General features: G+C 67.3%; 2 protein-coding genes across 2 annotated transcripts; both read right to left on the bottom strand.

Annotated features, from left to right (window-relative positions):
- Positions 1-281: 281 nt before the first annotated feature.
- Positions 282-3,293, bottom strand: PLVAP (plasmalemma vesicle associated protein). The gene is made up of 6 exons (XM_063358306.1): positions 2,823-3,293; positions 2,322-2,412; positions 1,491-2,080; positions 875-998; positions 686-764; positions 282-593 (listed from the first exon to the last, which is right to left on the bottom strand). The coding sequence occupies exons 1-6, from the start codon at positions 3,198-3,200 to the stop codon at positions 587-589; spliced, it is 1,269 nt and encodes a 422-aa protein (XP_063214376.1). The 5' UTR covers positions 3,201-3,293; the 3' UTR covers positions 282-586.
- Positions 3,294-6,370: 3,077 nt separating this feature from the next.
- On the bottom strand, positions 6,371-9,227 carry LOC134526426 (WAS/WASL-interacting protein family member 1-like). The gene is made up of 2 exons (XM_063358305.1): positions 8,796-9,227; positions 6,371-7,816 (listed from the first exon to the last, which is right to left on the bottom strand). The coding sequence occupies exons 1-2, from the start codon at positions 9,123-9,125 to the stop codon at positions 6,377-6,379; spliced, it is 1,770 nt and encodes a 589-aa protein (XP_063214375.1). The 5' UTR covers positions 9,126-9,227; the 3' UTR covers positions 6,371-6,376.
- Between the last annotated feature and the right edge of the window lie 4,441 nt (positions 9,228-13,668).

Genomic DNA, 13,668 nt, shown 5'->3' with positions numbered 1-13,668 from the left:
GGGCAGCCCGGCAGGCAGGAAAGGCTCTTTCAACAGGAAGGAGTGGGAAGGGTGGCCATTTATCAGCGAGTGGCAGCCGGCGATTAATCATGGCGCTCGGCGCATCCTGCGCCCGCTGCTGCGCCCCGGGCCCCCGCCCCGGCCTGCGAGAGGCCTCGGTGGCCAAGGGCTTCCCACCCCGAAAGGCGCTTGTGAAGCCGGGACGGGATGTTCCCACTCCCCATCCCGGCCGTGGCCTGTGTGTTCCCTCCGCCCCCAGCATCGGCGTCTAGACACACGTGTGGCGAGCTGCGTCGGTGCTCAGAGCCGGCTGTATTTACAGCTGCCGACCGCCCCATCTCCAAGGGTACATGTGGAGGGGAGGCAAGCATGCAGGAGGGGACGAGCGCAGGGGGCTCGGGGAAGGGGACAGGAGAGGGTGGCTCTGGCTCCCGCCATGCTGGTAGCCACCCCCCCCGGGGCAGGGGGAGGACGGCGGTGGTGCCGGCCGCTCGCTCCCCATCGGGGTTTGCCATCCATGCCGCGAGAAGCACCTCCTGGGCTTGTCCTCCTGCCCCTCGCTGCCGTTCCGTGCGCTCCTCGGCCGTTAGCCGCTGCAGAGAGGGCAGGATCAGGCCCCCAGCCCCCTCTACCCTCCCCATCCCACCCCCAAGCCTGGTGGGTTCCCGCACCGTCCCCCCCTCACCTGGGGTTCTTCAGGGTGGACGTGTACTGCTCCATGATCTTCTGCACCGACCGCTGGATCTCCTCCGTGTTGATTTTCCCTGGTGGGATGGAGCAGCGGGGGCTGAGCCGCGCTGCGGGGGACGGTGGCCCCCGGTGTGACGGGGGGGGGAACACGGTCCCACGGTGATATCCCCCCCCCAGGACTCACCCATGTTCCCGAAGATGCCCTGGTGCCTCAGAGCATCCGCGTAGGAGCCGGTGCTGGTGAAGGGTCCCAGCCGCCCGCCGCCCGCCGGCACCCGCGAGCCCGTGACGTCGAAGAAGGCGTTCATCTGCGGAGGAGAGGGGACAGGGATGGGGACGGTCAGCGCCGGCACCGCTGAGCCGAGGGGGTCCCAGGGGGCTGCAGGGGGCTTGGTCCTGCCCGGGGGGGGCGGAAGGAGGCGTGTTTGCAAAAGAAAAGATGCTCGTGCGAAAGAAAACGCATTTGAGCCGCCTGGTCTGGTGGGAGGTGTCCCTGCCCAGGGCAGGGGGGTTGGAACTGGATGATCTTTAAGGTCCCTTCCAACCCAAACCATTCCGTGATTCTATTAAAAAAAAAAAAAAAAAAAAAGCCAAAACAAAAACGTAGGTGGAAAAGAAAACGCATACGCAGAAGGAAAAACGTACGTGGAAGAGAAAACGCACGCGCAAAGGTGCGTTGGCAGAAGCCCGACAGAAAGATGCTCGCACAAAAGAAAGCTGGCCACGGCTTCGTGGACCCATGGCCACGGGGGGGGGGGGGGGGGGGGTGGTTCTCGGGGACGTCCCCGCGGCTCCCTCACCTTGGAGCCCACGCAGATGTTGAACTGCTCCTTGAAGTACCCGGCCTGCGCGGCCGCTTTGCCCTTCTCCTCCAGCTCCTTGCCCAGCTGCTCCTTCTCCGCCAGCAGCTTCTTCTTCTCCTCCTGCCCGCCCTTGACCTGTTTCTCGGCGTCCTGCAGCCGCCTCTCCAGCTCGTGCTTCTCCCGGGAGCAGTTGAGGTGACACTGGTGCAGGGTCATGTCGCAGACGCTTTTCCCCACGTACTTGGTCTCCCGTTCCTGCTGCCAGAGGAAAAGCTCCTCCGTCCGCTGCGTCAAGCGGTTGAGCTGGTCGAGGACGGTGCTGCAGCTGTAGGGGCCGACCATCTCCTTGATGCGCTGGAAGGAGTAGCTCACGTCGGACCGCAGGGTCCTGCACTCGCCTTTCAGCAGCTCCAGGTTGGTTTTGGTGGTGTCGCAGAGGGTCCTGGTGGTGAGCAGGTCCCGCTGGCAGTTCTCGTGCTCCTGGGTGACTTTGCTCAGGGTGGCACCCGCTTTGCGGCAGTTTTCCTCCAGTTCCTTCTTGGCCAGGGCTGTCTGGTCCACCTGGCTCCGCAGCAGCGCCTTGTCGGCTGCCAGAGTTGGGGGGGGGACACACGCACAGGGTTGGGGTGCACGGTGTCGCCCCCCCCCCCCCCCAACTCCCACCCCACGTCTCGGGGTGACAGCCCCTGCCTGGCCCGGGGAGGGGGCAAGCCCCCTGCACAGGCTGTAGCAGGTCCCGGAGGGGTGCTGGGGGTCCCCGGGGCAGGGGGGGGGGGTGGGGGTGGGGGCAGCTGGGGCTGGGGGGGGGAGGTGAGGGGTGTCCCTTACCGCTGCAGCTGGCGTTGATGAGGCTGATGGTCATGTGGCACTCGTCCAGCTTCGTCGTCTGGTAGAAGATGATCTTCATCATCTCCTGCAGCTGAGGTGGGGGGAAGAAGAGGAAGGCGGGGGGGTCAGAATGTCCTGCAAGGACACACACCCCACATCCCCCCCCCCCCAGCATCGTCTCGCACCCCCTGGGTGGTGGTGAAGAGCGCCGGGGGCTGGCGAGGATGAGGATGACGATGAGGATGAGGTGGGGGGGGGGGGCTGAGAGATTGGAACCCCTTCAGCCAGCGGCTGCCTCCGGGATGCCAGAACTGAGACCCCCCCACACCCTGCCCAAGGCTGGGGGGCGGGAGGGGCACATGGGCATCGCCAGCAGGCTCAGCCCCTCCGCCCCCGCCATCCTCATCCATCCCCGCTGAAGCTTGCGGGGCCGAAGGGAGGTCCCGGCTCCTTGCGGCACCCGTGGGTGGGTGGGTGACTGCGGGGCAGGGGGGGGCTCACCTTGGGGAGGGCGTTGGGAGCCTGGGTGCTGTTGCACTTATCCAGGTCCCGCTGCACCTTCTGGGCGAGGACCTGCAGCCCCTGCTTCTCCTTGAGGGTGGCGTTGAGGGTGCGGGTGAGGTTGAGGTTCCTCCCGCTGAGGGTGATGATCTTGTTGTAGCGGTCCTGCATCTGCGCCTCCAGCAGCCGGAGGTGCGTGTCGGTGCCCGCCTGCGCGTTGCCGTACACCATGAAGAGCACCAGCCCCAGGATGATGAGGAACTGGATGAGGGAGGTGAAGAGGAAGATGTACTTCACGTAAAAACCGCAGTCCCGCTTGGGCATGGCCTCCTTGGCCTCCAGACCAAACTTGGCCATGGCGAAGCTGCTCTTCTCCATCCCGCCAACGCTCTGAGCGTTTCCCCCCCTCCCCGCCCCACGGCAGCCCCTTTCAACGGGGCCGCGCCGGGGCGGAGCTGGCTCCCACCGCCGTGTTTATATTGCTCTATTTAATATTTCCTTCTGCTGGGCTCCTTCCTGCCTCTCCGGATGCCTCGGACCCGCCGGGTTATCACGACGCAGCTTCTGTTTGGTGCGATGACTATTGTTCCTAGTTGCTAACGGACGGGGGCAAAGCCTGGGACCCGGCTCCCCCCCCCCCCCCTCACCCTCTGGCGGGATTCGGCGTTCCCCCGGGACAGGTTTTTCACCCCAAAATAGCCCCCCGGCACGGCGGGCAGCGGGGATGCCCATGGAGTGCGTCCCGGGGGCTTGTCAGGGTGGGCTGCGGCCGCCGGCGCTCGCTGGGGGGGGGGCGGTGATGGAGGATCCATGCACCGGCCACCCCGGGTTGGTCCTGGCGCCGTGTCCTCGTGGTGGGACGGTGACACGCAGGTCCCCGCCGGTCCCCGCCGCTCGCCAGGCCGGTGGCACGCAGGGAGTGATGCTCCACGTCTGCTCTCCTGCACCTTGCAGGCAGGGGAAGGATGCGGCCAGGTAGGGTGGCAGAGGGCTGGGGTGGGTGACGCGGGGCCGTGGGGCGAAGCCACCCGCGGGGAACCTGGGTGCTGTCACCCCACAGAGCCACCGTCCTGCTGCGGGGAGCCCCTCCTGGGCTCTGTCCCCCACTGGGCACGTCTCCGCTGGGCAGAGAGCGGCCGTGGAGGGGAGCAAGGGGCGACTCCAGGTGTCTCCGCGCCCGCCCGCGGGACTGCCCCCCCCCCAAGTCCCCAGGCTGCCGAGGGAGCCTCGGCTGAGCATGTGGAGCACGGGTGGCCCCGGCCCTGTGCGAGGATGGCCAGCGTGCCACCGTCACTGCCACCAGCCCAGCCGGGCACGGATGGAAAGAGCCGTGGGTCTGCAGCCATCTCCCCCATCCCAGTCCACGTCTGGGGTCTCCTGCACCCCACGCCGGGCTGAGGGGGGAGCCCGGGGGGTGGGAGGTGGCTTGGGGACAGGCTGGGGACGTGGAGGGGGACCCTCGGTGCAGGGAAAAGGGGTCACATCGGGTGTGGGCAGCACCATGGCAGGCACTGGAGGGAGGGGGGATGCTGCCTATCGGACCCTCGGTGCCCATGACCACAGATGGGGGGTCTGGGATGCAGGATGGGCCCCCCCCCGCCATGTCTGGGCTGAGCCGGACCCCGTTTGGATCCCAACCACCACCATTGTCACCATGTCCCCATCCCACCAGGGCCGAGGCGGAGGGGCCGGCTCTGCCTGGGACCCCCCCCCAGCTCTGCAGGATGCCCAGCTCGGGGCGGGGGGGCGAGGTGTGGGGCCGAGCTGGGCGCTGACCCCGAGCCGCTGGCTGTTTCCTGCCCTTCTGGCTGCGCTGCCGTCCCTGGGGACCGGGAAGTGTCTGCGATGGTCGGGATGGTGTCGGTCCCGAATCCATTCTCAGCTACTGCCGTTTCCTTCCTGAGCTGCAAATAACGGTGAGTCACCCCCCCGGCTCCCCCCGGCCCCGCCGTGGGGACGCTGCCGGGGCTCCGCCGAACCCCTGACCCCGGCGCTGGGACCACGGTGTGCCGGTGGCTTCGCCGGTCGGATGCTCCCTCCGGCAGCCCACCCCCAGGGCTCCTCGCAGCCTCCTGGGGTCACCAGGGATCCCGATGGGGCATCAGGCCCCCCCTGACCCATGCCACAGACCCCACTTCTGCCCCATTTTCCAATTAGCCCCCCACTATAATTATGCCTTCCTGGGCTGAAGGCCGGCGCTCCGTTGAGGTGGGACCATGGGAATGGCTGTGCCCGGTTCCCCTCCCCATCCCAAACCGCTGTGGGGCTGGGGGTCTCCGCTCTGGGACCACCGGCTTTGGGGTGCGGGATGGGGCCGGTGACCCCCCCCATCATGGACCCTGCGGCCCTGTGAGTCCCGAAACGAGCCGGTGGTGGCCTTGCAGAGGCACTTTCACCTGGAAAGCCGCCTGCCAGCACCTTTCACGGCTCCCCCCGAGCCGGGGGGCAGCGGGGGGTGATTGCCCCATGGTGGGGGGGGTGCAGGCAGGAGGGGGCCGGATGCCTGCGCGCGGCCTGCCTGCCCTCTGCACAGGATATCGCGGCGGCGGCGGTGGCAGGAAAATCTGCAACTTTCCTGGAAACCGTCTTCAAAGCAGATAAAAAGATGCTGGGAAGCGACTGCAAAACAGCGGCAGCTGCTGATCCCTGTCCCTCGGCCCCCCCGGCCCCTCCCCGGCCTCATCCCTGTGTCCCTGGCCGGGTCCCCTGGGGTGTCCTTGGGGTCCCTGGCAGAGCCGGGTCCTGCCCTGGAAGCTGCTGGGCACCACGTTGGCAGAGCCCAGTCAAAGTACTGGGAGGGGGGGGTGATGCCTGAGTGGGGACCATGGGGACGGCTGGGCTCGGGGGGCACGCGACTGGGCTCAGTGGGGGACAACTGGGCTTAGTGGGGGACAATTGGGCTCCAGGGGGGACAACTGGGCTCAGTGGGGGGACAACTGGGCTTAGTGGGGGCACAGCTGGTCTCAGGGGGGACAACTGGGCTTAGTGGGGGGAAAATTTGGCTTAGTGGGGGGACAGCTGGGCATAGTGGGGGGACAATTGGGCTCCGGGGGGAACAACTGGGCTTAGTGGGGGGACAACTGGGCTCTGGGGGGGACAACTGGTCTCACAGGGGGACAACTGGGCTTAGTGGGGCGACAACTGGGCTTAGTGGGGGGACAGCTGGGCTTAGTGGGGGGAACAACTGGGCTTAGTGGGGGACAATTGGGCTCCAGGGGGGACAACTGGGCTTAGTGGGGGACAACTGGGCTTAGTGGGGGGACAGCTGGTCTCACGGGGGGACAATTGGGCTTAGTGGGGGACAATTGGGCTCTGGAGGGGACAACTGGGCTTAGCAGGGGGACAACTGGGCTTAGGGGGGGGACAGCTGGGCTTAGTGGGGGACAATTGGGCTCCGGGGGCGACAGCTGGTCTCACGGGGGGACAACTGGGCTTAGTGGGGGACAATTGGGCTCTGGAGGGGAAAACTGGGCTTAGCGGGGGGACAACTGGGCTCAGGGGACGACAGCTGGGCTCAGGGAGGGACAACTGGGCTCGGGGGGGGACAACTGGGCTTAGTGGAGGATGACTGGGCTTGGGGACGGGGGAATGGCTGAGCTTAGAGGGGGACGGCTGGGAAGAGGGGGACAGCCGGGCTGGTGGCACGGGGAGACATCCCGGTGAGCAGAGTGGCCTTTATTGCCCAAAAGCCTGCCCAGTCTTCCCAGTTTCTGGAGCGCCCTGGGAAAGCGGCATGAAAGCCCGGAGCTGCTTGAGGAGTCGGTGAGGAAACCGTCCTTCGGTTGAGCTAAAACTCTGCCCAAAAAGCTGAACGTCCGACCCCTCCGTCCTCCTGCGGCGGCGGCAGCGTGGGGACACCCAGCAGGATGGGGACACGGGCCAGCGGGATGGGGACAGGAGGGTGGGACACGAGGTGGCCACCGGCATCGGTCACCCCGAGGGGCCGGTCCCCGTCGGAGGCGGCCGGGGCCGAGCCGCTGCTGGCTCCCAGTGCTAAGGGGCGCTGTGGGACTGGGAATGATGGGCTCGGCGGGTGGGGGGGCCCACCGGCAGGCTGGGGGGCTGGGGGGCTTCAGCCCTTCCTGCAAAAAGAGGGGAGGGAAGGGATTGAGTCCCCCCCGCCCCCAGCCACCGTGTCCTGCTCCCCTGGGGACACCGGTGACGATGGCACGCACTGGGAAGCGTCCCCGTGCGAGCAACCGGGCTGGCTGCACCGGCGAAGCCCCCTCCCCGGGCTGCTCCCCCCCAACACACACACACACACACATACACCCCCCCCGCCGTGCAGACAGGGGGCACCCACAAAAATACCGGGATTGGGGGCACCTGCGCCCGGTCGCTCGGTCCCTCGTCCGCCGCCGCAGCGCGTCCACCTCGGCCGCGTAGTCCCGCCTGCGGGAGAGCGCAGACGCGTGACAGAGGGGGGTCTCCCTGTCCCCGGGATGGGGGGCCGGAGGGTCCCCATGGGGAAGGAAGGACAAGGCAGGGAGGGTGGAGGGGCTGGGGTCGGGCTGGGTTGGTTTTGAGGAGGTGGGGAGGGGGGGTTGGTGGATGCTCCGGGGGTGGGGGGACAAGGACCTTACAGGGTGGCTTCGAGCTCTCTCTGCCGGGCCTCGCACTGCTCCCCGCGTGCCCGCAGCGCTCGCCGCTGCTCCGCTGCCTCCTCCAGCCGCTGCCGCAGCCCCCGCGCCTGCTCCTCGCCCCGCGCCACCTCCTCTGCGGGACGAAGGGGACAGCGGTGTCACCCCTGCACCCCAAACCCCGGCCCACCCCCGCCGGGCATTGCCCCCCTCAAAGGGCGTGACCCCCGGATGGGCTCCTTGGGGGTGGCAGGGGACCCGTGTCCCCTCGCTGGGGGTGGCCAGAGGGCTGCCATGGCCAGAGGGGGCTCGCTCACCTCGCAGTGCCGCCTTGCCGCGGGCCAGCTCAGACCGCTCGCGCCGCAGGGCCACCACCTCGTCCCGCAGCGCCGTGGCGTTGGCCTCCAGCCTGGCCTGGGGAGAGGGGACAGGGCGGCGTGGGGACAGGGGTGGGCAGCGTCCTCCCGTCTCTTCATGCCCCACCGGAGCCCTGCCCCTCCTTGCCACCACCCCGTGTCCCCAAGCCGTGCTGCTGGTGGCCTCGCGTCCCGCCATCGTGTTTCTTGAAGGGGTAGGGACATGGATTTGGGGAAAATCTCTCTTCCCTGGAGGGATGGCTCATCCTGGTGAGGACTCCGGTGCACCGGGGGTGTCGCGGGAGCCCCAGGCCACCCAAGCACCCCGTGGGTGGCATCCCTGATGCCTGGGAGGGGACAGGGTTCCCCCCAGCCTGGTCCTTGAGAGGCTGCACAGCCCAGCCTTGGGAAGCCGGAGCATTTTTCCAGCCTCTCTGGGCCATTGTTCGGCCGGATGAACCCGGAGGGGCGGTGGGACCTGGCTCTTCCTCCGGGCTGCGGCCACGGCGCTGGGGCCAGGCCGTTTCCCAAGCGGGGCCACAGCTAAAAATACCTGGGAGGAGAGAAATGGCAGCTCCGCGCCGGCTCCGGCCTCCGCTGCTGCTTTGGGACGGGGTAATTATACGTGTGAGCAGCAGCTCGGTCACGGCTAAGAATAGCTGTCCCCGGCCGGGCACGGGCACCCGGACAGGGGGACGGCAGGACCCGGGCTGTGTCGAGGGACCGGGAGCAGCCGGGGTCCCCTCTTGGGGTGTCCCAGGCAGGAGGGTGGCAGGAGGTGCCGGTCCCCCCCATCCCAAGGCTGCCTCTCCCCTTTCCCGGCTCATCTTTCCAGCCGGCCTTTGCTCCCCAGGAGTTGCTCATCCTCAGCATCCTTCCCGTCAGCGCTGGGGTTTTCCAGGACCCCGCTCGAAATCCCCCCAGGGATGAAGCATCGCCCTGGTCTTGGCTACCGGGCATCCCCAGAAACCCCCGCCTCGCTCGCGCCCTGGTCCCCCCCTCCCCACCTCGTCCCCCCCATCCCCGCCAGCACCTACCGCCCGCTCCCGGCATGACGCCAAGCTGGCGTTGAGCTTCTTGCCGTCGCCGCGAGCTTGGGCGAGCTCCCGCCGCAGGGCGTCCTCCGCCCGCTCGCCCACCGCCGCCGCGCGCTGCAGCCGGGCTCGCTCCCGCTCCAGCTCGGCCAGGCGGTTCCCCAGCTCCCGGCTCTCGTTGGCCGCCCGTTCCCGGCAGCCCCGCAACTTCCCCACCGCCTCCGACCGCCACACCATCACCGCCACCGCCACCGTCACCGCCGCCACCAGCACCAGCAGCGCCGCGCACAGTCCCAGCACCTTCAGGGTGGCCTTGGGCACCGCGGGGTCCATGCCGGAGGGGGGACACGGGGCCGCTCGCCCGCTCCGGCGGTGGCTGCCCGGGATGTGCCAGCGTCCCCGGGGCAGGTCGCTCCCTGGCTTGCCGTAATTGCCGTAATTGTGGGGGTTTTGTGTTTTGTGGTTTTTTTTTTCCCCACCAAACACCACTTTGGGCTGCGGTTTCGCTCAGGTCACAGCCCAGAATAGACCCGGCTTGTGCCAGAGGTGGGAGGATGCGCTGCCCCGGCGCCCGTGGGTCACGGCTGCAGGGACAAGTGGGGATGCGCTTGGGGGGGGCCGGTGGGTGTCGGGGATGCTGAGACTACCAGGGTTTCTGTAGCACCCCCCTCGTCCCCACCGCGCAGCGGGGTTGGGCCTCCGGGTCCCCAGGAACTGCTGGAGCCACAAACCACTGCATTTTCACCAGGTTTTATTAGAAATTGGTTAAAAATCACCTAACGGTGGGGTGCCTGTGGACCCCTTGGCTCAGGGCAGCTCTGCCATGTCTCTGTCCCCTCCAGCCTGTCCCCCCTGCCCCGTCCCCTCCCTCGCCCTGGGCACGGCTGGCACGTGGTGGCAGGAGGGAAATTGTCTCCCTGGGGTGTCCCCAGGGCGAAGGGGAGCAGTTTGGCGTGCGGGGAGGTACAGGGCAGCGTAGGCAGTGCCGGGGCAGGGCTGAGCGGGCACCGGGCTCCCACAGCCGGGCAAAGCACCGGCTGCCACCCCCATCACCCCCCCGGGCCGGATGGGGACGGACCCTCCTCGCCCCACGTCGAGGGACGGGGCATCAGTGGGGCCCGTGTTCCCGCTGCCTGGGGCTCAGAGGAGGAGTATCCCGGGGAGGAGCGGAGCCAGGAGGCTGAGGGACATGGCCGCGAGCCCGTTCCCACCCGAGTGCTGTCTCCTCATCTCCTGGAGCTGCTTCTCCAGGACCTCGTTCTGCAGCTGGAGCTTGTCCCTGGCAGGGGGGAGGGACAGGGAGGGTCGGTGACAGAGCGCGGGGCTGGGGGCGGCGGGGGGGAAGCAGGGGGCTCACCATTTCCTCTGCAGGTCCCCCACTTGCTCCTGCTGCTGGGCCACCTCCGCCCTGAGCGCCCTGTTCTCCCCTGCAGGGAGGCGACGGCAGGCGGGGATCGGGGTGTCCCAGGGGACGGGGGTCAGGGTGGCCACAGGGACGGGGATCAGAGCGTCCCAGGGGATGGGGATCGGGGTGTCCCATGGAACAGGGATCAGGGTGGCGAAGGGGATGGGGATCTGGGTGTCCCATGGGGCGGGGGTCAGGGTGGCCGAGGGGACAGAGATCAGAGTGTCCCAGGGGATGGGGATCAGGGTGTCCCATGGGGCAGAGATCAGGGTGGCTGAGGGGACAGGGATCAGGGTGTCGCAGGCGATGGGGATGACCCTGGGGACAGGGATCAGGGTGTCGCAAGCGATGGGGATAACCCAGGGGACAGGGATGAGGGTGACACAGGGGACAGGGATGAGAGTGTCCCAGGGGATGAGGGTGGCCCAGGGGACGAGGGTGGCCCAGGAGACAGGGATCAGGATGACCAAGGGGATGGGGATCAGGGTGTCCCAGGGGATGGGGATGAGGGTGATGCAGAGGACAGGGATGAGGGTGTCCCAGGGGATGAGGGTGGCCCAGGGACCGCTGCCCATGCCCCCGCCCCCCCCATGCCCCCCACCCTGCCCAGGACTCACCTTGCAGCTGGGTGACATTGGCGAGCGCCTGCTCCAGCTCCGAGGCTTTTTCCTCCAGCACACCCTGGGCAGAGGGAAGGGGTTGGAGGCTCCGGCTCGGGCGCTCCCTCGCACCAGCCCAACGCAGCCAGTTCGGGGCTGGGGGCTACAGGTTTCCCCGTGACCCCCCACCCAGCGGCACCCCAGCACCTACCAGTTGCTTCCTGCAGCCGTCCCACTGCCCGCGGGCTTCGGCGAGGGACCGGTTGGTGACGGCCAGAGCCTCCTCCAGCTGCGCCAGTGCTGCCGAGCTGTTCCCCGCCATGGCGGAGCCCGCGGCCGGCAGGCAGAGCACGGTGAGGAAGGCTACCGCCAGCCCCACGACGACCACCCCGAGCCCCACGGCCACGTACATCTCCCAGGGTCGCTTGGCTGGGTGCAGGGGTTGCGGGTGGTAGGCCTTCATCCTGCGCCGGTAAAAAACCCAGGGGGCTGGGAGAGAGCTCGTCGTTTGCCCCAAAATCGAGCGGTTTCAGTTCTCGAAGCGTGGGACTTTCCAGGAAATCATGTGGTTGGCGAGTGCGCGGCGCCCCGGGGAAGCCGAAGGACGGCGGGGCTGCCGGGTCCCTGGCAGGGCTGGCGCGGTGACGCTGCCCGCGCCGGGGCTCCTACGGGCAGGGCTCGGGGGCAGATGCTGCTGGGGACCCCCCCACACTGCAGGGGGGTGATCCCAGGGAGCTGGGGGCGGGGGGGTGGCGGGCAGAGCTGGGGGGTTGCGGGCGCGTATGCAGCCCCACGGAGCTGCCTGTGGGGCCAGTGCCCACAGCGGGGGGGGACAAAAGGGCAGAGCATCCCCCCCCCGCCCCAGGGCAGAGCATCCCCCAGAGCAAGGGGGAAGGGGGAAGGGGGGGGTCTGGGGGGGTCTGGGGTACCCAGAGCGTGGGGTGCCTGGGGTATGGGGGATTGGGGGTACGGGGCGCTGGGGGTGTGGGACGCCTGGGGTACAGAGAACGAGGGGTACGGGGTGCTCGGGGCATGGGGGGCGGAGGAGCGGGGGCACGGGGTTGTGGAGCTGGTTTTGGCTGGGATAGAGTTAATTTTCCTCTTGGGAGCCCGTTTTGGGCAGATAACAGAGGTGTTTTCGTAATTCCCGAGCCGGAGCCGTCCTTGCACAGAGTCAAGGCCTTTTCCGCTCCCCCCGCACCAGCCATGGGCTACGGGGAGGGGGCTACTGGAGGGGTGGTGGGGGCACAAGGAGCTGGGAGGGGACCCGGCGGGGACAGCTGACCAAAGGGACGCTCCGCACCGCGGGACGTCACCCTCCCGATACAAAGCTGGGGAAGAGGATGGAAGCCGGGGCCGGGGGGGATGTTCGGAGCGACGGCGTTCCCAAGTCGGGATGGAGCCCGGCTTTCCTGGGGACGGCGGTGGGGAGCGGGGAATGAATTCCTCGTTTTGCTTTACTTATTAAACGATCTTTATCCCAACCGGGGAGTTTTCCCACTTTTACTCTTCCCGTTCTCTCCCCCATCCCACCGCGGGGAAGGGGGGGGGGTGGGGGAGTGGGCAGTGGGCGAGTGGCTGCGTGGGGTTTAGTTGCCAACTGGGATTAAACCACACCAGGAGCCCAGGACACGGGATCCGGGGGCCAGGGGGGTAGGAAATAACCGGGATTTGGGGGTGCCCGGGCGAGGGGCTACCTGGGGTCTGGCGTAGCAGTGGGGCAACCAGTTTAGGGGGTACCCGGGGGTGGGTGGGGGTAACTGGGTAGGGGGTTATTGGGGTGGGTGGGACCAGTTTGCAAACCCTTTTCCAGCCCACCCCACCCCAAACCAGGGGTGCAAAGGGGCTGTGCCGGGGCCGGGAGCCGGCGCTGGCTCCTGGCAAACGCTTGGCCCCGCAGCGTCCGCAGCGCTCCAGGCTGTCACGGGACGTCCCGCTCCACGGCTGCCATTCCGGAGGGTGGTTTTGGCAGGGTAAGGAGCTGGCGAGAGGAGGAGGAGGAGGAGGAGGAGGAGGAGGAGGAGGAAGGCTACAGGGTGGGGAAGGGCTGCGAGCCCACCGCTCCCGGCCCCACGGAGCAGCGTCGTGGTCCGGCCGTCGCAGGGGCCGGTTTTTCGGGAGGGCGGTTTTTCGGGAGGCCGGGAGCGGGGCCGAGCCAGCGCCCGTCTCCGCCGCTCCTGGGGAGAAATTTGAAACTCTCTTTTTATTTTTGAAATTCTGTCTTTTTTTTTTTTGAAACTCTTTTTTTTTTTTTTTTTTTCCAGGAATTGCACTAAAAATCTTGGGTTCTTTTTTTTTTTTTATAATGCTTTTCCTGCTGGTGTTTTTCGGCAGGATAACATTCCCCAAGGAAAGGCAGCACCAACTGGTCCATCGCGGCCACGAAATCCCAAATCCCCCCCCACCTTGGAGGGGGGGGAACAGGGAGAGGCGCCTTCCCGGGAGCCCTCCCTGCCGCTGTGGGGGGCTGGGAGGAGATGGGGGGGCACGGGATATGGGGTATGGGATCGCGGGATGCGACATTTGGATATGGGATATATGGGATGGGATGCAGAATGCGGCTGTGGGATGTGGGATGTGGGATGTGAGGTATAGGATGAAGGGTGCGGGGTGCGGGATGCGGGATACGGGATATGGGATGCAGAATATAGGATATGGGATGTGGGTTGTGGGATATGAGATATGGGACATGGAATATGGGACACGGGATGCAGGATATGGGATGCAGGATATGGGATATGGGATGCAGAATATAGGATATGGGATGCGGAATATGGGATATGGGATGCTGGGTGCAGGATGTGGGATGCAGGGTATGGGATATGGAATATGGGATATGGGATGTGGGATATGGGATACAGGATGCAGGACG

This window comes from Chroicocephalus ridibundus, chromosome 22 (genome assembly GCF_963924245.1).
Source record: "Chroicocephalus ridibundus chromosome 22, bChrRid1.1, whole genome shotgun sequence".
Taxonomy (NCBI): domain Eukaryota; kingdom Metazoa; phylum Chordata; class Aves; order Charadriiformes; family Laridae; genus Chroicocephalus; species Chroicocephalus ridibundus.
Note: the sequence above shows the minus strand (reverse complement) of the source record. Positions and strands in the feature narration are given on the sequence as shown.